The 24,953-nt window shown below is 49.3% G+C and overlaps 7 protein-coding genes across 7 annotated transcripts; 5 read left to right on the top strand and 2 right to left on the bottom strand.

Annotated features, from left to right (window-relative positions):
• Positions 1 to 148: 148 nt before the first annotated feature.
• FIESC28_06823 (uncharacterized protein) lies at positions 149 to 2,897 on the bottom strand (the record flags this gene model as incomplete). The annotated part of the gene is made up of 2 exons (XM_031160965.1): positions 149 to 2,736; positions 2,855 to 2,897. The coding sequence occupies 2 exons, from the start codon at positions 2,895 to 2,897 to the stop codon at positions 149 to 151; spliced, it is 2,631 nt and encodes an 876-aa protein (XP_031015009.1).
• Positions 2,898 to 5,060: 2,163 nt separating this feature from the next.
• On the top strand, positions 5,061 to 6,104 carry FIESC28_06822 (uncharacterized protein; the record flags this gene model as incomplete). Its single annotated transcript, XM_031160964.1, has 1 exon — positions 5,061 to 6,104. One exon carries the CDS (start codon positions 5,061 to 5,063, stop codon positions 6,102 to 6,104), a length of 1,044 nt encoding a protein of 347 aa, XP_031015008.1.
• Positions 6,105 to 8,777: 2,673 nt separating this feature from the next.
• Positions 8,778 to 11,554, top strand: FIESC28_06821 (uncharacterized protein; the record flags this gene model as incomplete). Its single annotated transcript, XM_031160963.1, has 3 exons — positions 8,778 to 8,834; positions 8,887 to 9,328; positions 9,381 to 11,554. 3 exons carry the CDS (start codon positions 8,778 to 8,780, stop codon positions 11,552 to 11,554), a joined length of 2,673 nt encoding a protein of 890 aa, XP_031015007.1.
• Positions 11,555 to 13,396: 1,842 nt separating this feature from the next.
• On the top strand, positions 13,397 to 17,115 carry FIESC28_06820 (uncharacterized protein; the record flags this gene model as incomplete). Its single annotated transcript, XM_031160962.1, has 2 exons — positions 13,397 to 15,844; positions 15,895 to 17,115. 2 exons carry the CDS (start codon positions 13,397 to 13,399, stop codon positions 17,113 to 17,115), a joined length of 3,669 nt encoding a protein of 1,222 aa, XP_031015006.1.
• Positions 17,116 to 17,691: 576 nt separating this feature from the next.
• Positions 17,692 to 18,944, top strand: FIESC28_06819 (uncharacterized protein; the record flags this gene model as incomplete). Its single annotated transcript, XM_031160961.1, has 3 exons — positions 17,692 to 17,808; positions 17,933 to 18,826; positions 18,894 to 18,944. 3 exons carry the CDS (start codon positions 17,692 to 17,694, stop codon positions 18,942 to 18,944), a joined length of 1,062 nt encoding a protein of 353 aa, XP_031015005.1.
• Positions 18,945 to 19,658: 714 nt separating this feature from the next.
• On the top strand, positions 19,659 to 21,199 carry FIESC28_06818 (uncharacterized protein; the record flags this gene model as incomplete). Its single annotated transcript, XM_031160960.1, has 4 exons — positions 19,659 to 19,965; positions 20,023 to 20,309; positions 20,356 to 21,055; positions 21,114 to 21,199. The coding sequence occupies 4 exons, from the start codon at positions 19,659 to 19,661 to the stop codon at positions 21,197 to 21,199; spliced, it is 1,380 nt and encodes a 459-aa protein (XP_031015004.1).
• A 399-nt stretch (positions 21,200 to 21,598) lies between these two features.
• On the bottom strand, positions 21,599 to 24,361 carry FIESC28_06817 (uncharacterized protein; the record flags this gene model as incomplete). Its single annotated transcript, XM_031160959.1, has 5 exons — positions 21,599 to 23,163; positions 23,218 to 23,278; positions 23,326 to 23,540; positions 23,597 to 23,672; positions 23,876 to 24,361. The coding sequence occupies 5 exons, from the start codon at positions 24,359 to 24,361 to the stop codon at positions 21,599 to 21,601; spliced, it is 2,403 nt and encodes an 800-aa protein (XP_031015003.1).
• Between the last annotated feature and the right edge of the window lie 592 nt (positions 24,362 to 24,953).

Genomic DNA, 24,953 nt, shown 5'->3' with positions numbered 1-24,953 from the left:
AAAAAAAAAAAGCCAAACACCGCCAAACCCAAAATTCGCAGCTGCCAATTCATAATTAGATCGTATCGTCAGATTACACACACACTTGTCAAATCTCCCCAGTACAACGTATTACAACATCTCTCGTCTCTCGTGCATCTAACCATTATTATAGAGACCTCATGGATCTCATTTTCTTCTCGGTAAACTTTTGCATGGGGCGAACACTCAGGCGGCGCTCGTCACGACCTGCTGCAACGCCAAAGTACCATCTCGATTGCTCACGAGAGTTGGGACGGTCAAGGCCCAAGCGGGACTTGAGGTCTGATACATCGCGAACAGCCAGGAAAGCTTCGTCATGAACCGTGTCTTCAGCCGTGCAGAGAGCGATGAGCTCAGCAAGACAGTTGGCAGGATGGGGAATGCGGAGAGCTTGACGACGAGGCAGCATCAAGGTAAGGCATCCGAGGTACAAGAATAGGAAGGCAAGAAGGACCCCAAAGACGGGCATATTGGGGAACATCTTGACCTGGCCACGGAAGTTGGTGAGGGCCATGAAGAGGCCGCCAGCAAGAATGGGGATGAATATGAATATGACAGCCATGAAAGACGTTACTGCCACACGCCAGTGTCCATTACGAAGAGCTTTCCAAGTGCATTGGAATGGAAGACACGCGGCGTAATCGGCAAGGATGGACTTGGATGCGATTGAACCAGAGGATCTAGATAGATCTGCCCAAGGTTGATGAACACGCAGAGCATGGTCGACACTTTGAAAGAGCAGGAACATTATCATGCCCAAAATCGAAGGGACAAAGGCGTAGAGAAAGTTGGCTGCAGAGAAAGATCCGTTGTTGGGTCGTGCTTGGACTTGAGGAAAAAAACCCTGATCCAGTCTGGTCTGCGGCAAGAAAGAGACCACAAGGATAGCCAAGATGAAGAGAGTCATAAAGATGACTGAGCTCAAAATGACAGGAGTGCGTAGGGCAATGGGCAAGTACCTATAATGCGCATAGCGAACCTCAGCCTCGAGGTCATCACGGGATGAAGCAGGTGAAATGTTGTAGCTGGCCTTCTTGGGGATGATTTTATAGGTGCTGCGGTCACCCTGAGATTCTTCGCCCACAGTTCCAATGCCGTACCACATGCCACCTTGTGGGCCATCCATCTGCCAGTATCCAAGTCGGTCGAGATGGCGATCTCGAAGCTGAGCCTGGAATAGGGAGCTTCGCTGAACAACATCCACGCCTTCATAGCTTTTGGTAGTGTTACTTTGGCTCAGTAGAGGAAGAAGGTGTCCTAGGGACCGGATGTCCCACATGAGACCCGTCCATCGCTTAAACCAATACATCATCAGAATCATGGTAGCAATTAGCAACAGGATGTAAAGAGCGACGAGAGCCCACACGACGCCCTGGACTGCAGCCCAAATCCAGTTCCCATCCTGATAGATGCAGGAGAAAACTGTGCTCATTAGTGGAATAGTGAAGTTGGCAAGCCACGTGCACACGCTGAAGAACTGGAATTGCCAGGGTCCTGCCAACGAGGGTAGCAAGAAGGTAAGAGGATACAGTCGTCGGAAAAGTGCGAGATATCGTGCTCGGGGCTCGGCATCAGCCATGGCTGTGAATGGGAGTGTTCGCATTGAGGCAGTCACAACAGACTGAGCGTAAAGGAGAATAATTCCTGCGAAAATCTGAGGCAGGATACGAAACAAAAAGTATTGGCCACTGTAGATACTTCCGGGATACGGAGTGAATCCGTATTCCTTCTGTGAGTAGACAGCGCAGAAGATGAGAGCGGCGACCATGAGCACACACAGTAGCGCAAGGATGCTCATGGAGATTGGTTGAAGAATAGCGGGCTTGAAGGTGAGCGGAGGATGCGCTCTGTCGATGGGAATAGATCGAGGGCGAGACTTCTCCCGTTGGGCGAACTGATCGACTTCAGAGTGGCTCGAGGGAGTTGGTGGTTTAGGAGGTTTTGGTACGTCGTGACGAGCCGCCGGTGCAGCGTGGAACATCCCGGTTGGGATCTCGTCTCGGGGAGCGCGCGTCTCGATCGGTTCTGGTAAACGATCTTCAACGTAAGCGGGCTCCGGGCGTGTTAATTGATGGTGTGCCATTTCATCGTTTGCATACCGTCTTGGTTGCGGGTAATCCTCCTCCCAGTCATTAGATGAGCCGGAGGGGAAATGCGCGGTAGCAGGGCCACCATGATTTCTCGTCAGAGCTTCGAGGGCATACTGAATGTAAGGGGTATCGTCAACACCAGGAGTGACTTTGCCAGCGGCTATCGTCAATTCATCTTTGATGCTCGCCATGCGAGCTGAGTTCTCAGCGGCGAACATGGCCAATTGCGCCTCGTCGAAGCGGACAGACGAAGGACGAGTTGCAGGAGCAGTAGGATTGGGGGCAGTAGGAGCGGTTCGAGCAGCTCGAACAGACCGAGGCACTGGTGGAACGGCCTGATGCGTTTGTGTTGGTGGTGTAGGCGCTGTGAAGCCTCCAGGAAGTTCGGAGCCAAAGAGTCGCTCTGGGCCGTAGATTTCAGCTGATGATGCCGTGACCTTGGATGGAGGTAACGAAGGAGGTGAAGGAGCGAAGAAGAGAGCAGCAGGCGGTGATGCTGAAGGGTTGGTGGAATCTCGTCCTACACGCTGTCTAAGATCATAGTAAGGATGGAGAATTGGTTGCGATCGATCGTCGTCGTCGATTGACTGCTGGCCTGGAGTTTGTCTCTTTGGAGGGCCTTGACCTGTGAGGGTTTACCCGTCAGCGACACCGATAGTGGGTTGTAGGTGAGATGCAGATTGTATAGCGAATGTTGGGTCCGAAATCAATGATTGGGGAAAAGAGTGTGTAGTGTCACGTACGAGATCCTTCCACAAAGTCGAAGTTGAAGTTCTGGAAGTTCATGCTGGTTTTGTTTGAATGAATTCCTGTTTTTGTTCTGATATTGGGAGGGAGGGTATAAACTTGGCTTGCAGATGCAGACCGACTTCTTCGCGCTCCACACGCTCACTCGTCTCTTTTTTTTTCAATTACAACCAATTGGTAGCACGGAACAGGATTCTAGAGAGAAAACAGCAAACGCATAATGCAGGCTAAGAAGAAAGTATGAGATATGGTTGGACTAAAAAGACTCCTTTGGGCGAGGTTGGGTTCCTTGGAGAGGCTGGTAATGATAGTAATACTATTCCCAGCCCCCCGCGCCCCACCAACGTTGGATGTCTTGAGACGAGGGTTCAGAGTTTAGACAGAGAGGACATGACTTACTATTAGGAGCAGAAAAAGAAAAACTGTAAAATCCGAGTGAATGAAGTCGAGATGACTTGGAAGTCTTGGATTGAGACCCGGAGAGGCTTTTATGAGTGTAGGAAAGAGTAGAGATGTTGGGCACACAGAAAAGTCGGGTTTCCATGATGCAGCAGCTACCTACTAACGTACATACCTGCTGTGTTGTCACTGCACAGCGAGCGAGGCCAGCGCAAAGCTCAACTAGACCTATTTTGGATTAGATCATACGGCCCGGCGGGAGCTTGCTATCCACGGCTTGAAGTGTCACAGTCACACCTTCTCTAGAAGAAAGTCTAATGACGGATGCATATGAGCTAGGAAAAGTCAATTGAGTCTACTAACGTTAGGTATTCTAGATACTCGTCAAATTCATTATACCCAGTCCATGCTTGTTTTGCTTTGCAATTGTTTGCCATGTTATCCCTTGGCAAATATGACGTTTGTCTTACCCCAGATTATTTCATTTTCCACTCATGATTGACAGGGGTCCGAGACAATACCAACCACCTCAACAGCTCATCTGGGACAAACAGCTTCACTTTCTATCTCATTTTAGCGAAAACTTAGAGATCCAACCAAGGATTCAAAGAGGCATATTGACTGTTTCAGGTACTAGCGTTCCTGATTTGAACTCGACCGACCGAACTTAGGTTCGCTTTGAGCTTGATAGAATGGTTTGACAGAAGACAAGTCGAGGTGAGTGAAGGCATATATAGTGAGACGTTAGATATACTACAGAGTGACTAGAAAGAACAAAAAATCTCTACCTCGTGAGATTGAGCCAGCTGAAGTACAACAGCCGACTTTGAATTGTTTTCTTACCGTCGATAACTGCAAATCATGCAAAAGTAACTTACACCAGCAGAAGCATGATCCCCGACCCACAAACAGCCCCTAGAGCCCAAGGACAGAACAGACTCTGCAAGGGCACGAGCTGTATCGTATCTCCTGCCTTTTCATGCAAGGTACGTGCAACATAAAAAAAAAACAATTAAAAAAGACCAGGATCTCAGGTGGTCTTGGTGTTGGATATGTCTGTCTTGTTCTCTAAGAGGTTGGGATCCAAGTGTCAGGTCCGTTCTCTGCGTCATGGTGGAGGGAAGGGATGGCCAGACAATAAACCCGGTCTCCCAGTTCTTTGGAACCATTGCTGATTGGCGAACGTACCTATGAGCGGGTCTCCCTGTTTGTTGCTGGACAGTCTGATCTTCTGTCTCAAGGGATGAGGTGGTGGCTGGCAGGTATTTTCACGAAGTCATCTACGGATATCAATCAGCTTGGACGGTTGATCAATTAATTATGAGATTCCAATTCAAACTTCCAGCCACCTGCTAACGTCTTACTGAAAGGGAAATAACCCAGAACACAGTTACGCCTCGTATCAACGTCTCTTTCTGGGTTTATCTGCGACCAACCAAACTGTTTTCTAGCAGGCACTTACTGTAACTAGAGCTTCATCATTGGAGAGAGTCATGGTGGGCGACAAGTGGAACTCCAGGCTTAATTAGCAGCAATGATTCTCTGGTCACGTGAGTATCACCCATTAGTCGTATCTTTTGTAAGCCTGAGATAATCAACTAAAATCTTTCCAATGCACCCCCACATTTTGGAACCGTCAATCATTGACCAATCCGCTGAGCAATCATGACAAAGTCGATGTGTGATGCCATGGCAATGGCAAAACACAATTAGCTATATCTTGTCAGCGTTTTTCAATCAACTTCAAATTCTGTCCATTCGAATACAGGCACGTTCTCGTGAATTCCGTGAATTTGTCTATATATGTTTCGCTCCGGTCCCTTGATTGCGATTTTCGTCGCTGCAATTTCCATCCTCATCATCATCTATTCACCAGCAAACAACTACATCAATCACCTTCAACAACTCACAACAAACTTCATTCACCCGGACAAAACGTCAACAGTCGAAACAACTCATCAGAGTCAAATGATCAACGCTGCAAAGAACATGTCCAAGTCGCTCCGTCAAGCAAAGATTACTCCTCACCGTTCCAGCAATAGAGGACACAGCGATCATGGCTGGCTCAACACATACCATTCTTTTTGTTTTGCTGACTGGTACGACCCGAGATTTACTCACTTTGGTTCTCTTCGTGTCCTCAATGAGGATCGTGTAAAGGCCAACTCGGGTTTCCCAACACACCCTCACCGCGATTTTGAGATCTTCTCTTATATCCTTGGAGGAGAGCTTACACACCGGGACTCAATGCTTACCAAGGGCAAAGAGGGAGGACAGTCTGACAAGTTCTACCGCATGCACCGTGGTGATGTTCAGTTCACTACGGGTGGAACTGGCATTGCCCACTCAGAGTTCAACGAGCACAAGACCGACACTGTGCACTTTCTCCAGATCTGGGCCATCCCCTGGAAGCGTGGTCTTACCCCCCGATACCACACCCGTCACTTCAGCGATGAGTCCAAGAGACAGGGATTTGTCAAGATTCTGAGCCCCCTCAAGGGTGGTGAGGATGCTACTGCTCAGGAAGAGAAGACCGCCGAGCCCGTCATCCCCGAGACCATCCCCATTCACGCCGACTTTGTTATGGGCGCTGGCATCATCGAGCCAACCAACAAGTTTGAGTGGACAGTCGGAGGAGGTGCCACTGAGCAGACCAAGAGAAAGGTGTATGTGCACCTGCCCATGACTAAGGGAGGAAAGGCCAAGATCCGCCTGGATGGCCGGGAGGATGCTGAGCTTTTTGAAGGCGATGGTGCTTTCATCGAGGGTGTCAACGCCGGTGACAAACTCGCAGTGGAAAGCATTGGAGAGGTCGAGGCCGAGGTTATCGTTCTGGATACTGCTTAAGTCCAGGTTGTCAACGCTGGACTAAGCCAAGCTTCCTATTCGTACAATATGGATGGGTGAGCGGTATCGCCCGATAGAATTTTCTGAATGTATTTAGCGCGGATCTGTAAAATGAAATTCTCTATATCAAATCTTCCAATCTCCTTTGACTTAAAGTAGTGATGTTTAGAACCAACAAGTGGATGATTATGCCATACCAACTCACCCCCTGACACAAGTGTTATGAGATCGACAATGCCAACAAGTAGTTGTTCCATTTGATTAACCCACAGTGGAGAATGGTTCAGCATCCTGTTATGCCCTACATGGCGAGAATAAAAAGGCTAATCCGTCCAACGGTGTGACTGAGGTGACATGAAGCTGTTGAACTTGTGGACCGGATTTCGTACGTGCTTTGGAGCATCGTTGAGCGCTCATGGATCTCCACCCGTTGGTCATGTTTGTAAGTGAATCAGTATTGTGGCCAGTCGGAGATGTGATAGAGTGTAACAGGATATGACGAGAGGATCTGAGAGCCAGAGAACTAGCGAGTCCAATAATATGGGAATCCATAAAAATATTGTTGATTATCGTCAAGCATCTGTTCTGAAAACCCAGCAGGATATGTTGAACCGAGATCGCGAGGGTACCCAGTCTCCTGTGACAGGGATTTGACACTGCCGCCAAGTAAACAGTGGAATTTGGTATGAGACGGTGCGGAAAGAAGATTGTATCAGTATCAGAGTCGGAACAACGAAAGGCGGTATAAGTAAGACCAGTAGCAAGAGTAGGAACCTGAGAGTAGACACATCGCACAGGGGACCATGCAGGAGATATAAAAGCAATAACTAACGAGCACTATAATCATCGCATGTTTAAGATGTTGCAAAACACAAATATTGGCAAATATTGGACTAGCTGATACGTTGGCTAGCGTCTATTGTTGAGCGAGCAAACTATGGGTTCTAGGCTCATCGGAAGAAAAAAAGAACGTGAAGCCACGATTGACGTCAAGCCAAGCGAGAGAGGCCTCAGACTAGTGACGAGCTCCTTTTTTTTTCTCCTTATTGTCTGTCTGAGTATTATGGCCACCTAAGTCATGTTGCAATTAGCTATATGATGCACCAAGCTCCAAGAATGTAGTGGAGGAGTCAACATCTGATGTCACTCGAGTAGTCCAAGGGTTCTCGGAAGAAAGCGAAAGGATTGCCGATCAACGACAAGGGAGAGAGGAACAAGAACCCCTCCGATCGGCGGTGTCGCAACGTGGGCAGCGGCCGAGGGGTCCTACCTGGGTCTATCGTCAGACCCTTAGACTAGCCATATTGTACTGGACTCTATACTATTAGTTAGTGATCAATCTTGGGTCCAAAACCTCCGGAGCTGTCAGGGGTAATGCAGCTGGACATCCAAAAGAGGAAATCAGTACCTGAACTTACTACTACTAAGCCAGCGGTGACATTAGAAGATCCAATACGTAGCACCTAGATAGCTCCAATGTCTGCGCTATGATTTAAGCCCTACAGCTATGACTCGAGCTCTAACAACATGTTATTGGTCAACCGAAATGCAGGAACCGCTAGCCGCATCGCTTAGTTTAGACGACGACTCCACGTGAAGTTTCTAGACAGGGGTATAGACACAGACAGAACAGAACCAACAACGGCCAAAGCGACAACCCTTTCAGCTTCAGCTTCTTTCGTCACAATCTAACCTCTTCTTCAGAGAATGAACTTGGAGAATTGACAAGTCTTTGATGTCGGTCTAAGCCAAGTATCGTTGGTATCTCGAATCAAATGATGATGCAGTTCAACTGACAATTGACAGCCATATCATGGAGCTCAGCTAGGTACTCAAAACACTGCTTAACATGAAATCCATACATCCACAGTCAACATGCCCCTTACAGACGATACCCTCACCGGAACCCTCCCAACGCTGGCGTCGCGACTCAGGACCCTCTTAGGCGTCTATCCGAGTGGTACTGAACCGAATTCATTTGCTTGCCAAGATCAAATATCCATTATTCTCCCCTCATAGCGTCACGGAATGGGCTTATTCACGCACCTTAGCTTTATCTCCGTTCTCCATTCTCATCTTGGCGTATCGGTTGCACGGCTCAGCCGCCCATTTTTCCAATAGTTCGTCACTTTCGACCAACGTTTAGCCTGTTCCTGAAAACGATAGTCTACTGACTAACAGCTTCAGCTGTCTGAACTGCACAAGCGTGCAGCCTCTAGGCTAGACTTGTTCTACAGTACTGTTCTCTGGTGGAGATTGCTTCTTGCAGCGCGGCCGACGTCAAGCTGGCCCCCATCGACAATCCCAGAAGTCCATGTCAATTTTCTCGTAAGAGCAGTACATTAACTATGTCCAAGATAGGCAATATCCGGTCCATGTGTCTAGCTTCCAGTAGCTGGACCAACGGTGACTAGGAGATGCGTCCAAAGCCAGCAACCCCTTGCTCAGAGTAGAGTAGCTCTCTATAATATATGGCTTTCCCTCGTCTTCCCTTCTTTGCTCTTGTTGTTTTCAATCAACCCTATTGACAGTCACTTTTGGAGACGGCTCGGTTCTAGGCCTCATTGCAAACTTTGGTTTGCGTCCTTTCTTTGATCGGTATATCATTACACATTCTTTACTGGCCTAGGCCAACTTACAGTCTTTCACGCAATACTGTTTGAAACATTCACCATGGATGTGGCCCCTATCTTTCAAGCTTCTGGTTTCGGTGGTCTTAACGGCTACTGGGTATGTGCGCTTCCTGTTTTTAGACGAGCTGTCCACTGAGTACGTTTTATAGGGTCAACTCGGATCGGAGTCTCTCACGTCTTACTGTGACACTCGACCCGAATATGTCACACTCTCTTTCGTGAACCAAGCCCCTGAGCACAGCTCATCAGGCCTACCTGGTACAAACTTTGCTGGGCATTGCGCAGCTGGCACCTATCAGGGCTCTAACCTCCTCAATGAGTGCCAGACAATCAAAGACGCCATAACATACTGCCAAGATCGCGACGTCAAGATTCTTCTGAGCATTGGTGGCGTCTACAACGACGGAGCCAGTAACTATAAAGTAACAAGCGATGAAAACGGTCGGGCGTTTGCCGATATCCTCTACAAGGCCTTCGGTCCTCACAATGAGTATTCAGGCCTTGTTCGGCCCTTTGACAGTGTTGATGAGGATGGCAATGCTATCTACAACGCGGTCGATGGTTTCGACTTTGATATTGAGCATAATCTTCGTGAGTGGCCAGGTAATATATCTGCAACCGAATATCTACTAACAATTGGCAGCTAACGGTCCTTACATTGCCATGATCAACCGACTCCGCGAACTCGATGACGGACTCATTATTACTGGTGCGCCCCAGTGCCCAACTTCGAATGAATGGTTCTACATGAAGGAAATGATTCAGTCAGCCAAGTTCGATGCTCTTTTTGTTCAATTTTATAACAATCCTTGGTGTGATGCCGTGCCCCAGGGTCTTGTCGGCGAAGGGTTCAACTACGACAAGTGGGTTGAAATCATTGAGGAGAGCGAATTCAGCAAAGAAGCCAAGCTGTATGTCGGTCTTCCTGCTAGCGCAGCCGCTGCCCCAGGTGGAGGTTATCTCGAGCCTAAGGACATGAAGGATCTTGTTTGCGAACTTACGGAAAAAGACCATTTTGGTGGTATCTCTCTCTGGGACCTGACCCGTGGAGCTGGCAACATTGTTGACGGAAAGAGCTATAACGAACACGTAATGGATGCCCTCAAGTATGGCTGTGAGCCTGTGCCAGTTCCCACCACCACCACCAGCGCCATGACCACTACTACGGAAGAGGCCTCTACCTCTACTGATGCTACAACAACCGAGGTCACCACGACTGAAGCCACTACAGCTGATACTACCACTACATCTGGTGTCTATACAACTACTGGTGCTTCTTCGACTGAGGATACTACTACGACTGACAACACCACTGCCTCCGACTTCTCCTTGACCGATGCCTCTTCAACTGAAGGCACCACGGCTACCTCAGACGCTTCCGCTTCCGCTTCCACTGATGCTACCTCTTCCACCGCTTCAACCGATGCTACTGCTTCTACTGATGCTGCTGCTTCTACTGAAGCTACTGCCTCTACTGATTCTATTGCCTCTACCGATGCCACCGCTTCTACCGATGCTACTGCTTCTACCGAAACGTCTGCTAGCACTGGTGCAGATACTTCAAGCGTTGCTGCTGGCTCTGCCACTTCTGATATCTCCGCGACAGCCACCCAATCTTCTGCTGATATTACTGAGGCTTCAGCAACCGGCAGTGTTTTGAGCAGTGATGCCTCTTCTGCTACGTCTGATTTGACTGCGATCACTGAGGCTTCCGCTGTCACTGAGGCTGCTTCCACCTCAACTGCAGATATTCTTACAGATGTCTCGGGAGTTCCAGAATCGACTGCATCGGATGGAGAGACTGAACCAGCCACTATTTCGACGGCTTATGGCACCTTCAGGGGCTGGAACGCCACATCAACCGGTGCTCCTGCGTACACTCAGACATACGGCAACCCTGCTACACTTGTCCATTCGGGCTCTGTCACGACCAAGGGATCACCCATCTACACCAACTACCCTGGAAACACGAATGCTATCAGCGTGACCACCAGCACTGTCTGCACTACCCGAGTTCATACGGTTACCAAGTGCCCCCCTGAGGTTATCGATTGTCCCTATGGATCTGTCACTACTGAGACTATTCCTTTGTACACGACTGTGTGCCCAGTCACTGCTAAGGCTGAGCCTACCGGTTATGCCTCTCAGTATGCTGCTCCTCCCCAATACGAGACCAGGACTGTATACAGTACAAGCGTCCACACAGTCACCAAATGCGCTCCTGATGTTATCAACTGCCCTTACGGATCTGTTACCACCGAGACTATCCCCGTCTACACTACTGTCTGCCCTGTAACCGAGGCGGTCAAGTCAGCTCCTACCAATGTTCCTGTCAACCATGAGATCAAGACTCTCTACACGAGCCATGTCCATACCGTCGCTCAGTGTCCTGCTGAGAACCCCAATTGCCAGGTCGGCGCTGTCACTACCGAGATCGCTTCGTGGACCACAACCATTGTGCCTGCAAAGGAGACGCAGGGCATTAAGGACTACAAGCCTGCTGGCGAACTCCCCAAACCCTTGACAGCTGGGCCTCATCTCAATGGCACAGTCTACACCAGCATTGTCGTCCCTCCGGCCACGCTCAAGACCGCAACCAAGCCTGGTGTTTCTGGGCAGGCTAAGCCTACATACAAGCAGCCGGCGCGCGAACAACCCTCGGGCGCCGCGGCTCCTACAGGCGGACACGACGAAGAGGCTCCTGTTGGGATTCATACTCCTGCTCACCTCACCCCCGTCACTGCCGGTGCATCTTCGATGACCGTCGGTTTGACTGCACTTGCAGGTCTTGTTCTTCTGCAAGTATTCGCCTTTTAGTGTGACTACACTCACTCTCCTTCCTTTTTCGCTTTGTTTCTTCCTTGGTTAGAAAACCGGAGATCTCTTGACTATACCTTCTTTAACGTAGAGGGCAACCTTTACCACTTCATGTCACACCTATTATGTTAATGTGTATAGAATGAATACATACCTATCTTACGGCTAGAAATGATATCTAATGCAGGAACAACTGCAATAACATGACGATGTTTCGAAATGTCTCACTTGACTGTACAGTACTAAACAGCTTTCACTGTATCGCATATTGATGTTGAGTGGTAACCACTACAGTACCACAGTACTATACTTGCTTATCAATTGACGCTTACCTATCGATGCGCTGTTTATTTTTGTTTTGATATTTGACAGACCCGGGCCAAGAGTCACAAGCTGGGTTTCTGAATGCAGAAGCAAACGTCAGCGGCTGCGACTATGACCTGTTCTGTGTTAGATCGTCGTTTTGAGCATGATAGGGACCTACACACTACAGTGCTGTAGACGTATGCATCTCGCAAATAGAATTGAGGCGAATCTATTAAACATAACCGGAACATCCATCCTTTGGTATCACATGCCTTGAATGGTTGTACCTATTAAATAGATTCTTGGCACTTGGCAGTCTATTCTCAACTACGGTACGTACCTAATTAAGACTCGGAGCTAGGTACTACAGTACTGTACGGTCCTGTACTGTATTGCTTGGTTGATGTTAAAGACGTCATTGGATATGAGGAGAAGCTTCTACCTAATGGGCTAATGGTGGAAGGTCTTGAAACAGCCCGTCCAGTGACAGACTGAGGGGCATCGGGTTCTGGAAAGGTGACGAATATCCAGGGCAGTGCTTGGCTACAGTACTACATTGACTTATGCCATGATATAATAGGATGAAGAAATAGCCGATGTATGGTGAATGCTACCATCTCAACTTATCAGGTTGATTTCTTCTGCTTTCGGAGGCAAGGTTGTCAATTCAGTGGTGGCTGATCTCGAGGGTGTCGGGCGAATATCCATCTCCACCTGGCGTGAAGCTCTAAAACTTATCTCCATAGGTACCTAGTACTAAGCCCCTCTTCAATCAACTCTATTGCCTTACCAGTATCGTATCCGTAACGACAACGTTGTTTGATCAGCTAAAACTAACCTGACGACTTCATCAACCAAGATTGTCTCTACCCTGCCACTTTCAATCCTTCCCCCTACATACTATCAACCCTCAGTTCTCTCTCGCCAACAACACCAGAGAACGGTATCTACACGCAAATTCTTGGCATTGGCCAAAACAACCCCTGTTATCGACACTATAGCGGGCGCGCTACCTTGCTGCACATCCAGCATCTGGCCCCTACAGCAGTCAAGGTAGCTGGAGACGTCGGCCAAGATGTCTGACATTGGCGATAGGTGAGTTGAATGATAACTTAGTGATACCTCCTACTGTTACAGCACCAAATAAAGCATCCGCATCCACCTTGCTTGGCCTCCCAGACTGATTCGGCATTCCCTCTGGTTGCATGCACCTACCTACAGTATCTGTGTCCATGTCCATGTCCATTCCCACATCAGACATTGGATGCTTCTCTTCTTATTTAAACTTAGCTTCCCCTCCGAGTCTGGCCTTGCCTTACTCTGGACTGTTTGACCAACACCAACCACCCCAGCATCAAAATCGTTCCACCTACTGACCGCTGTTTATCTTTTGTCTTCAGCACCCACAAGCGGTCCAAATCCGCTGCCGCCCTCTCTCTTCTGCGGCGCAACAATACTCGAGACGAAGAGTCAGGTTCCGAAGACGGGAGGCTTCGGCGAACTCCCTCATCCTCGACCCCGACCCCGATCAACCCCATGGCGCACCAACAGAGCCCCCGTGGCCACGCCGCCAAACAATCCGTCTCCTCGGCTGGTCTCTCTCCTACGGCTTCCCACTCGCAACCACCCAAGCCTCAGCAGACCGTCGCATCGCCTGCTGCCGAGAAGAGCACTGCAAGCCTCGAGCAATCTGTCCGCAAGTTTAGATTTGTCGAGGCTCTACGAAGTGGCGATACCTCATCCATCTCCCGTGCCATTCGCGAAACCGCCGAAAACGCCCCCCGCCCGAGCATTTCTTCGGTAAACGGCTCTTCCACAGGTGCCCTCGATGATACTACAATTCTCCACTTAGCTATCCAATGTGCTGAATTCCCCGTCATTGAGTACGTTTTGTCCGATGGGCAGGGATCGATCGACGTGAACGCTCGTGACAAGGATGGGAACACCCCGCTTCACTTGGCTGCGATCCAGGGCAGAACCACGGTGGTGAAGCTCCTCTTGGAACAGAAGGACATCAACGATGCTATCGCAAACGCCCAAGGCAAATTGCCACTCGACGTAGCACGAAACCCCGAGATTTTCCAGCTTCTGCAGCTTTCGAGATCACTCTTTGCCGAGGCCAAGGTCAAGCAAGTGCAAGAGCTGATTGCGCGGGGCAATTATGGCGCACTTGCTGGAGTTCTCGAAGAACATCGTGTCAAGACTGTTCTCGACATCAACAGCCCCGAATTCGCATCCGAGCCTGTCACAGTTCAGACTGGCGGGACACTGCTTCACGAAGCTGCCCGAAAGAAAAATACCAACCTTATTCAGGTTCTCCTCCTCCACGGTGCCGACCCGTTCCGTCGCGATCGTAAGGGCAAGCTGCCCCAGTCCGTCACCAGTGACGACGCTACAAAAGCTATTCTCAAGAAGTCTCCTGCAGCTGTTGCTGCCCAACGAGGAATCCAAGAGAAAGCAGTGCTTGGACAGGCTGCTTCTCAAGGCACCCCAGGCTCTACCTCCAGTGACCCTCTCGCTGGACGAGAGGCCCGTGAGATGAAGGGCTATCTCAAGAAATGGACCAACTACAGGAAGGGTTACCAGCTGCGTTGGTTCGTGCTCGAAGATGGTGTTCTCAGTTACTATAAGCACCAGGACGACGCAGGCTCGGCCTGCCGTGGAGCTATCAATATGCGAATTGCCAAGCTTCATATGAGTCCCGACGAAAAGACAAAATTCGAAATCCATGGAAAATCGTCAGTCAAGTATACTTTGAAGGCAAATCACGAAGTTGAGGCCAAACGATGGTTCTGGGCCCTCAACAATTCAATTCAGTGGTCCAAGGATCAGGCAAAGGAGGAAGAGAAACGAGCAGCTCGTGGCGCAGAGCTTTTGAGGCAGGCCAAGGCTGATCCCAGCACGCTTTCCCTCCAGGAATCTCATAGCGAGGGTACCAGTGTAACGGACCTACGCAGAAACAGCTCTCAAATTCCCAGCCGATCACTTTCAAAAATATCCTCAGTCGATCAACGACCAAGCCAGGCCAGTCCTGGCACTACTGGTAGCCTGGAAGACGACGAATTCGTGGATGTCGAGACGGATGCGGGTGCCTCAAGGGTACACAAGAATGGAGCACCAACAAACAATGACATGGATGACGAGGATGACTACGGCGACGATATGAGCATCCATGAAGAGCCGACCGCCACGAAAGACGCATTGAATATCACCGCCCAGTCAGCTAAGCTCCAGCTCGAAACAATGTCTCATGTTCACCAGGCCCTCATCAACGAGCTTAACCAAAACCCCAACACGCCTCTTTCTGATAATAGCGTATCTCAAGCCTTGGGTACCTACGATGCTGCGATTCGAAGTCTGTCAACACTCGTGGCTGACTTGCTCCGGATATCGAAGGACCGTGATGCTTACTGGCAATACCGTCTTGACAGGGAGGCAAACATGCGACGCATGTGGGAGGAGAGCATGGCACAGGTGGCTCGTGAGCAGGAGGTTCTGGAAGCTCGTGTCGGAGAGGCAGAGAAGAAGCGCAAGGCAACCAAGAGGGCTCTGCGGGAGGTCATCGAAAGTGGCATCCCTGTTGGGGCTGAGCTTCCCGTGCAGGACACACATGTAGAGAAGGAGTTGGACGATGGTAAAGAAAAGGAGGATGAGGAAGGACAGTTCGAAGATGCAGCAGCTAAACTACCCGCACCCGGACCAGCGTCTCCCGAGCCACCCACAATGAAGAGTGTTCGAAGGAAGCCTACGATTATCGTGGACTTGTCCGAGAGCGAATCTGAACAAGAGGACGAGTTCTTTGATGCCGTGGATGCTGGTCAGGTTGAAGTATCGGAACTGCCTGCTGACGAGATTAAGCCTAAAAGCCAAGATATAGTGGTGTCTGGCGGAATGGACATCAGCTCATCGTATAAGGGTTATGAGAACGGTATCCGAACTAGGCTCAAGATGGACGCCGATGACCGGCCCAAGATTTCTCTCTGGGTAAGTGGACTGTGTAAAAGCGAAGTTACTGTGATGCTAACTTGGAATAGGGAATTCTCAAGTCTATGATTGGCAAAGATATGACCAAGATGACTTTGCCTGTTTCGTTCAACGAACCTACTTCACTCCTCTACCGTGCTGGTGAGGATATGGAGTATGCAGATCTACTTGACCTGGCCGCGGATCGAGCCGACTCGATTGAGCGACTCATCTACGTGGCCGCATTTGCTGCTAGTGAATATGCTTCCACCATTGGTCGCGTGGCTAAACCTTTCAACCCCCTTCTGGGAGAGACGTTTGAATACGTGCGACCCGACAAGGGCTACCGCTTCTTCATCGAACAAGTCAGCCACCATCCCCCTGTTGGCGCTGCGCACGCAGAGTCGCCCAAGTGGTCCTACTGGGGAGAATCGGCCGTCAAATCCAAGTTCTACGGTAAATCTTTCGACATCAACCCATTAGGTACATGGTTCCTCAAACTTCGTCCTAATGCTGGAGGTAAGGAAGAGCTATACACGTGGAAGAAGGTTACCTCTTCAGTCATCGGAATCATTACTGGAAACCCAACTGTCGACAACTATGGTATCATGGAAATTAAGAATTGGACAACAGGGGAGGTTGCTCATGTCGAATTCAAACCACGTGGTTGGAAGGCTTCTAGCGCATACCAAGTATCTGGAAAGGTCACTGATGCCTCTGGCAAAGTGCGCGTCAGCCTTGGTGGTCGCTGGAATTCCAAGCTGTATGCTCGTCTAACCCCGGGTTACGAGGCAGCAGTCGACGAGCCAAAGGAAAGTGGTGGCGATATGGCACATGGCGGTCTGACTGACCCCAACCGGGCATACCTCATCTGGAAGGCAAACGAGCGACCAGCTGGTATTCCCTTCAACCTGACGCCATTTGTTCTGACATTCAACCATATCGATGATCAGCTGCGGCCATGGCTTCCTCCTACTGACTCTCGTCTCCGACCTGACCAACGTGCGATGGAGGACGGAGAGTACGACTTTGCTGCCGAGGAGAAGAACCGTCTAGAAAACGCCCAGCGAGCTCGCAGACGTCTTCGAGAGGAACGTGGTGAAGAGTTTGTGCCGGCTTGGTTCCAGAAGGCACGTTGCGAGATTACGGGAGAGGAGTATTGGCAATTTAACGGCAAGTACTGGCAGCAACGCGAGAAGGCTGGTCCACAGGGCAACCCTCAAGCTGCTTGGGAAGGATTGGAGCCGATTTACGAAGATCATGTGGATGAGGACCAGGATACAGTACGGTGATTGTATTTTTTGGATTCCAAGCTGTTAATCATTACCGAACAAAGGAAACAAGCACAATCGGGGTACGAGATGGATAAGAGGAATGTCGTATAGAAGAGAGGTCTTGAGTGTTTAGTATGAGTTGCATTGAATGTCGCAGAAGCATGACGGCCAAATAATTTACTTTTTGCTCTCTACTATTGATGTGCCGTTATAATTCCTGGACCGGAGAATTAGTGCTCTATACCTACCTAGGTACTGTAGAGTGTTGAGTACCTAACATCCAATGCCGGTCACGGGTTGGCCGATAACTCGGTCGACTCGACCCCACGATCGGCAGAGGTCCGAACCTCGGCAAAAATTAATAGTCTTGTCCTGTCCCTAACCTTAAACTTGTCAGGGGCGGGTTACGTATGAGTCTCGTCTTTCTTATCAACCTATCTAAGTCCGTCTTTAGCAGCACATGAAAACGCTCGGTCTGCAGTTTTATTCTTCCTCCCAATTCATTTTACGTCTTTCTACCTCCTACTAGAACTAACTTACGAGTTTACTTGTTATAGTAATAACGCGTTTGATTGACGCGGCCAAGGTTATAGAATGACCGTTATCGAGGGAAACGTTAGACCAACGCTCCTCCGACCGCCAGAGCACGATGAAAACAAGTCTTTGATTGAGAATGTCTTGGACGTTACAGAGCTCAAGGTTCTAGGAAAGGTAAGTTATACTTCACATCATCGAGCTACATAGTGCGATCTAAGTTACTACACCACAAGACGCGTGCAGCATCATATCCATCTCTTTGTTCATGTCTAAAGCTCAACTTGCTAATTAAGCACAGGATATCTTCACAAACACACATCCTCAATGGCAGCCACCCGGAGCTCGTGGTATCTACGGTGGCGCTGTCATCGCACAATGTCTCGCTGCCGCGCAAAAGACAGTCCCAGAGACTTTCTTGGTGCATTCCCTTCATTGCTACTTCCTTCTCGCTGGCTCATCTGAGACCCCAATTCTCTATCACGTCGAGAGAGTACGCGATGGCCGCTCGTACGCGACACGTACGGTTCAGGCACGACAGAAGGGCGCGTGCATCTTCACCACGACTATCAGTTTCGTCCGTCAGGTAAGCCCGGATAAGAAGCAGCGGGAAGTGAGCCATGCGGCGACTCTGCCCGAGAATGTGTCTTCACCGGCAGATGACTGGGATGGTGAGCCAGAATGGGCAAGGACAGGACCTTTCCAGAGTCATAGAATTGAGGTGCTGGGCGCCAATGACCCTAAAATCAAGCCGCAAGACCGTAAGAGCCGACAGTGGATGCGATCACGACAAAAGATCTCTGCTGCAGGAGGCCACCAAGCACATCTAAACGCCCTGGCCTATATGTCGGATAGCTACTTCATCGGCACGGTGTCCCGTCTCCATGGTCTATGGCGCTTCCCGTTCTCGCCGGAAGAGGTTCCCTCGCTGGATGAAAAGACACGGGAGAAAGTCAAAGAGGTGTGCGAGTTCGAAGGGATGGGCTCTGATGTCGAGGACTGGAAGAAGAGAGATCACGTGGGAATGATGGTGAGTCTGGACCACAGCATTTACTTCCATGAGCCGACGGCGGTCAAGGCAGATGAGTGGATGTTCACAGAGACGGAGAGCCCGTGGGCGGGAGATGGCAGGGGCGTAGTCACGCAGAAGATCTTTGGCAAGGATGGAGCCTTGTTGGCGACGTGTTTCCAAGAGGTGAGTTTTGACGTGTTGTCCCTTTAGGCTGTGACGTTTTGAAATACTAGTTACTGACTTTGTGCAGGGTGTTGTCCGGCTTAAGCAGGATGGTGGGGAGAAGTCTGCAAAGCTATAGTTTGCTATTTGTTCGTCCCAGTCCGTTTTATTTACTGATACCATCCATACCTACCTACCTAATATTACTATCTCGGTCTTAAATATGGACATCATTCTCTGGAAATAGTCTCAACTTCCTGATTAAAACCAGGTGCTGGGTATTACTCACAACACTGGGATCTTGAATATATGGAGTATATACCGGAGGTCCATATCATGGAATGGAAGTCAATACTAATGGTTGAAGGTTTCATAGAAGGATCCAAGGATTTGACAGCGTCATCCTCCACTATTCACTCAGCCACTAGAGCGTTTCCCCAGGCGTTCCCACCGCTAAAAGCGCTCCATGAGAGAGGTTCTTTTCGGGGATAAGTAGCCAATTAAACCGTCCCTGGCTTTTAGTGGCGCCGCCAATGCCGTCTAACCGTCAAGTCTTGGCTCATTAAATAAACCGTCAAAGAGTTTCCATTCAATCATTCCTCCACTCAAAACTATCCTATCTTTGGCTCGATTCTCCCGTCTCCCTTTTTTTAGTTTTAATCTATCTGATTCTGGGGATAGGATATTGTGGGATTAAGCTTATTCTTGTTCATTCTTTCTGTTTGTTCTTTATTTGTTCTTTATTTGTTACTCTCTCTCTGACGTCCGTCTGGAACTGTAATCTCCGATCGACGCGTGCCACATTGATTCATCAGTGGATGTACTATCAGAGTTTCGACCGTTAGTCAAAGTCATGCGTACTTCCACTATCCTCGCTTCACTCGCCGTAGGGGCTTCTGCTGGCACAGTCTCTGTTCCTTTTGTGAAGAACGGGTTTCATCATGGCGCCTCCATCGAGAAACGCGATACTCTAGACCTCGAGGCACTGAATAACATCACTGGAGGTGGATATTATGCCGAGTTTTCGATTGGAACGCCGCCCCAGAACATTAGCTTCCTTCTTGATACTGGAAGCAGCGATACCTGGGTCAACTCCAAAAATACCGATCTCTGCCATAGCAAGGAGGCGCAACAAACAAATGGATACTGCATGACTACTTGTAAGTCATACTCGTACTCTGAGCTAGTAAGAGACGACACTGACACTGAGTCTCTAGTCAACCCTGACAAGAGTCGTACATTCAAGGTTGTTGACCGGGATGGTTTTGATATCAGATACCTAGACACTCGGCGAATTGAGGGTGATTACTTCAATGATACCGTCACCATAGGCGGTAAAGCTGTCAAGCAGCAGCTGGGTCTTGCAGTCAAGTCTGTTCGCCCAACTGGTATTATGGGCCTAGGCTTCTCTGCCAACGTTGCTGCCAACAAGTCATACCCTGCCATTGTCGATAACATGGTATCTCAGGGTCTCATTGACACAGCTGCTTACAGTCTCTGGCTAGTGAGTCAACTCTGAAACTCCTTGAACCATCGCTGACCAAACACAGAACGACCTCAGTTCCGATCAAGGAACCGTCCTCTTCGGTGGCATCGACACCCAAAGGTTTTATGGCGAGCTTGCCACTCTTCCCCTGCTGCCCGAATCTACCAAGTCTCTCAACGTCACCTCCTTCAGCGTCGCCTTGAAGGGTTTGGAGGTCAAGACACCAAAGAAACCAGACGGTATCAAGATGGACTCTCTCAAGAAGAACACAGTCGCGATTCTTGACTCTGGCTCCACCGTTTGTCTCATGCCGGACGCTCAGGTCAAGGAAATCTACAAGGCCTTCGATGTCCTCAGCGTGCAAGACGTCAACATCCCTTTTGTAGACTGCGGTTACGCAAAAGACAAGGGCAAAGGCATCAACTTCGACTTCCAGTTCGAAAACAAGACAATCTCTGTCCCCATGAGCGAAATGATCGTCAATGCATTCCCTGATAACCAGGATATTTTCAAGGATCCCCGTCTCGACTATTACTTCAAGGACTGGGATGGTGTCTGCATGTTTGGCATTTCACCTTCCAGCACCTACGGAGTACAAACCTCCACTTTCACGATTCTTGGCGACACGTTCCTACGCTCAGCTTATGTCGTTTATGATTTGGCAAACAAGCAAGTGGGAATCGCTGAGGCCGCCCATGGTAAGGAATCAAAGATCGTTGACCTCGACGCCAATTCCAAACTATCAGCTGTTTCCGGACTTCCAGGTAAGTCATCAACAACTCTTTTCCTCGCCCAGTTTTCTGTTATCTAACCCTTCCTCAGAGCCCGAGAACGCTGCCGGTCACATTTCTCCCGTTTCCTTGGTGAGCCTCATCGTAGCTGCGGGTATTGCTTTGGCTGCTCTGTAAGCATTCTGGTATAATTCATACAGCGTAGAAGATAGATCCCGTGAGCATATTAGAATAGCATGTTAGATGAATTGTCGCTAGAAGGTTTTGTGGTATTTATGGTATATTTTGTATATATAAAACGATACCCCTGGCTACATATATACATACAAAACGCTGTCACATCTACCCGTTTACATGTTTCTCTCAGTTTCCATGTAAGACTAGTACAATCTTGACAGTAGCTCGGATTACTAGACAATAGAAAACAAGAAATCTTTCAAAACTACTTAAGTCTATCGTATTATTAAGACGCCAAGTTTCATTCTTAATCCGTGCTTCTAAAAAAGAAAATCTCCATAACGCCCGCCCATTTATATTCCCAAGCTTTAGTGAATCCAGGCACTGTCAGTCGAGTTCTCAGCCCATCTTGTTGTATCGCTCCCGTGCCTTGTCCTGCACAGTGTTCACGTAATCGGCGTAGGTGTTCTTCGTCTTGCGCTCAGCCAACTGCGCTGCATCGCCCAGATTACCGCCCTCAGCACCCAGCCCAACACCTTCCTGATAGGCATTTGTCTCGATGACTTCAGTTCGACCCTCCCCATTGGCTCCTAGACCTGCACCTGTAGACCAACCCATTTTGGCCAGCATACCTGCTCCCTTGGACTGGGCAGGCTTCGGGGTCGGTCTGGCCTCTTCTGTCTTAGGAGCGGATTTGGGTTTCCCTTGCGATGCGGTCGTGGGCTTGGTGGGTTGGTTGTAGACGGCTCGTCTCTCCTTGGCACGGTCACGGTACTGGGAAGTAGCATTGGCAATGTCGGGGTTGTCCTGGGCTTGCTTCTGCAGTCTCTTGTCGCGCGTCGCTAGTCTGGGCAATGCAGCCTTGACTTGCTCCTCGTTTTCCGTCGCATTCTTATGGTTCCGAGATCTTTCATGGATGTTGACTTCGTCTACTGATTTGTACTTTCGCATGCAGATCAAGCACATCAGTCGATCGCGGTCAACGTAGGAAACTGGAGGTTCCTCTGACGCTGATGCTTGCTGCATGGAGCTACCAGGCGTACCGACTTCATCGGGTGAAGCCTGCTTGTCGGGAGCTGTGATCTCAGGGGTGTCGAGCTTCGCAGTCGCAGTCCCAGAGATAGAGATCTTGATGGCACTCTGAGGTTTGGGGGCATCTACACCAGATCCTGAAAGGTTTATACGTAGCGGTGTTCGATTCACATCGCTGAATTCGGCCTTTCCTGGCCTCGCTGGCCTTGCCTCCTTCTCCTCACGAAGCTCGTTGCTTTTCTGCTGCCACATAGCCATCCGGCCTGCCATCACAGGCGCAGATTTCTTCGCGGGCAATGCTGCTATGCTTCCCTCTGCTTTGCGTTTCTTTGATTTTTTATCGGCTGCCTCTTCTTCGCGCGCCTTCACTTCCCCCTCGCCTGCGGGAGGTTGCTCAGTGATAATCTGCTGACTGGGATAGACATGATAATCCCTATAGCGGACCCGAAGGTTCGGGTTGAACAGAGGATTGAACGACATGTGTTCGATAGCAGGTACAACCTCTCGCTCTTCAGGAAGAAAGACGCCCATATGAGTGCTCGCTACCGTCACTGGGCAAGCGGCGACAGTGAACGATCTCGACTTCTGGAACTTGGTCACAGCAGCTGTGGCATCTTCCACAGTCCAAAATTCAGCAAATCCGTATTTGAAGGATTCATCAGTGCTGGCATCGCGCATGAGAAAGACTCGATGCAGGGACCCGGGTCGGGCGCCGTAGCCTGTGGTATCACCAGTCGGTGCTGTAGACTTCAGTTTCGGTGCGCTGTTCGAGGTGTCCTTGTCCTTTTCAGGCTTCACAAGCTCTAGACGCTTCATATCGTTGGCTAGCATGTCCTCTGTCACGAACGATGCTAAAGGATAGACAACAAGGATTTGCGCGGGTACATCCGAGGCATCTGCCATGCCTGTAAGACTCAACTGCCATGCTGGAGCTAGCACGACAATGTTAGCTTTTGCTACTGCTAACGCATTTGGAGCCAACCTACCAGCTTGTGGGCCACCACAGATCTTGCACTTGGTACGAGTAGAATAGTTGGAAAAGTCACACTGTCTCCAATCAGCAATTGCGTAGTCGACGATGAGAGTTTACTTACGGTTGGGCAAGTCCAATCGCTTCCAGGGATGCCACGGACATCTGTTGCATCGCGCGAATCTCGACTTCGAGCGTAGTGAATGTACGCATCGAATCTCCCTTCTGGGACATCATCAGTGGAGTGTGCCATTTCAACAAGAAGCTTTGGATAATGCTCTCTCATAAAAGCAATAGCATGATCAACTTCTTGAAACTGCACAAACGCTCTACGATTTCCTGTTCGAGCACATCAGTTTCTATATAAAACAACATATATATCATGTCTTGCTTACCTTTGGAAGCGGAAATGCGAAGATCTATTGACGGGAAGTCGGCGGCAACGGGGTTGCTCAAGATACGGTCTCGAAGCTGTAGGTCCGTGAATTAGTCTTGAGAACTGATACGTCGACTCTTTTTAAAGATATGTATTTTGTCGCCAGCATTGTCATGATGAAGAGATAGGACCGACACATTGGTATATTTTCCAGGGTAATTGTGTTTCCTCTCAAAACCAAACGAGGCTCCATTGTTTGTTTGCTGAAACAGTTTGTTTAAATCGGTAGGGTACCAACCTCATTCGACGATATACTAAACGGCAGGCCTTCGAGAATGACGGTATCGCTGGGTTTGCCGGCGTCTCGTGTCGGACTGTTGGAGCGGTGGTGATGATGGCTTCCGGATGGGGACCGCGGCCGAGGGTCATCGTGGTCGCGATATGTTCTTCTGCTACTTTGGTGCTTATGGTCCTCGGGATGCCGTCTCCCTTGATCGTCATCGTCCATGTAGCCATCATCGTACATGCCTCGGTAGTCATGTTCGTCGCGAGCGTTGTAGCGTGTCTCCCGGGTTCCGCCACTTCTTTCTGAGTACACGTCGTCGTAGCTACCAGATCGGTAGTCGTAATCGTAATCATCATTGTCCCGGTACCGAGAGTCTGTTCCTCGAGAATCGTCGTGGAAATCTTGCTTGGGTGGAGATCTGGAATGATCTCGCCGTCCCGTAGGGAAGTTAGCTACGAGGCTCATATCATCCATGGAGGTCCTTCTCGAATGCCCCATCTCCGCCTGAGGCGCGGGTTATGTGTTTACCCTGCCGCGATCGGTAGCCGGCGTCTCGGTCTTGATATTCGTCGTTACTATTCATTCTTTGATGGTCGTCCCTCGAGCGATCGGAGGATCGCATATGGTGGTCGTCGTGCATAGTCAGTTCAGCTTGTAGTTTTCCTCGGAGGCAAAAATAAAAGACAGATTTGGTTTCATAAAGGTATCAAACTGTACGAGTGAGATAAGGAGTTTGTGAATCAAAGTTCGAAAAAGTCAAGGCGTATCCGTACCGTACCTGTTTCCCTACGTCAGGTGGGGCTTAGTCATTTACAGCGCGATGTTAGGAACGTTCAAGTACGACTGCTTGTAGCATCAGCAATTAATTCTATATAGGTACTCATATAGACTATCAGACAAGGCAAATCTATCTTACAAGATCAATAGTTCAAAGCGCATGTCTAGTTCTGATTTAAGATAAGTTACGGGTGCAGCACCCACAATGGTATGATTTGAATTTGAGGTCTCGATACTCTCATAGAAACTGAGAGATAAACTTTATAACTTACCTACCTACTAACCTACCTACCTACCTACATATCATTCCAAA

The sequence above is a fragment of the Fusarium coffeatum genome, assembly GCF_003316985.1.
Source record: "Fusarium coffeatum strain FIESC_28 chromosome Unknown BRIP53273_contig_145, whole genome shotgun sequence".
Lineage (NCBI taxonomy): Eukaryota > Fungi > Ascomycota > Sordariomycetes > Hypocreales > Nectriaceae > Fusarium > Fusarium coffeatum.
This window is presented reverse-complemented; position numbering and strand designations above follow the sequence as displayed.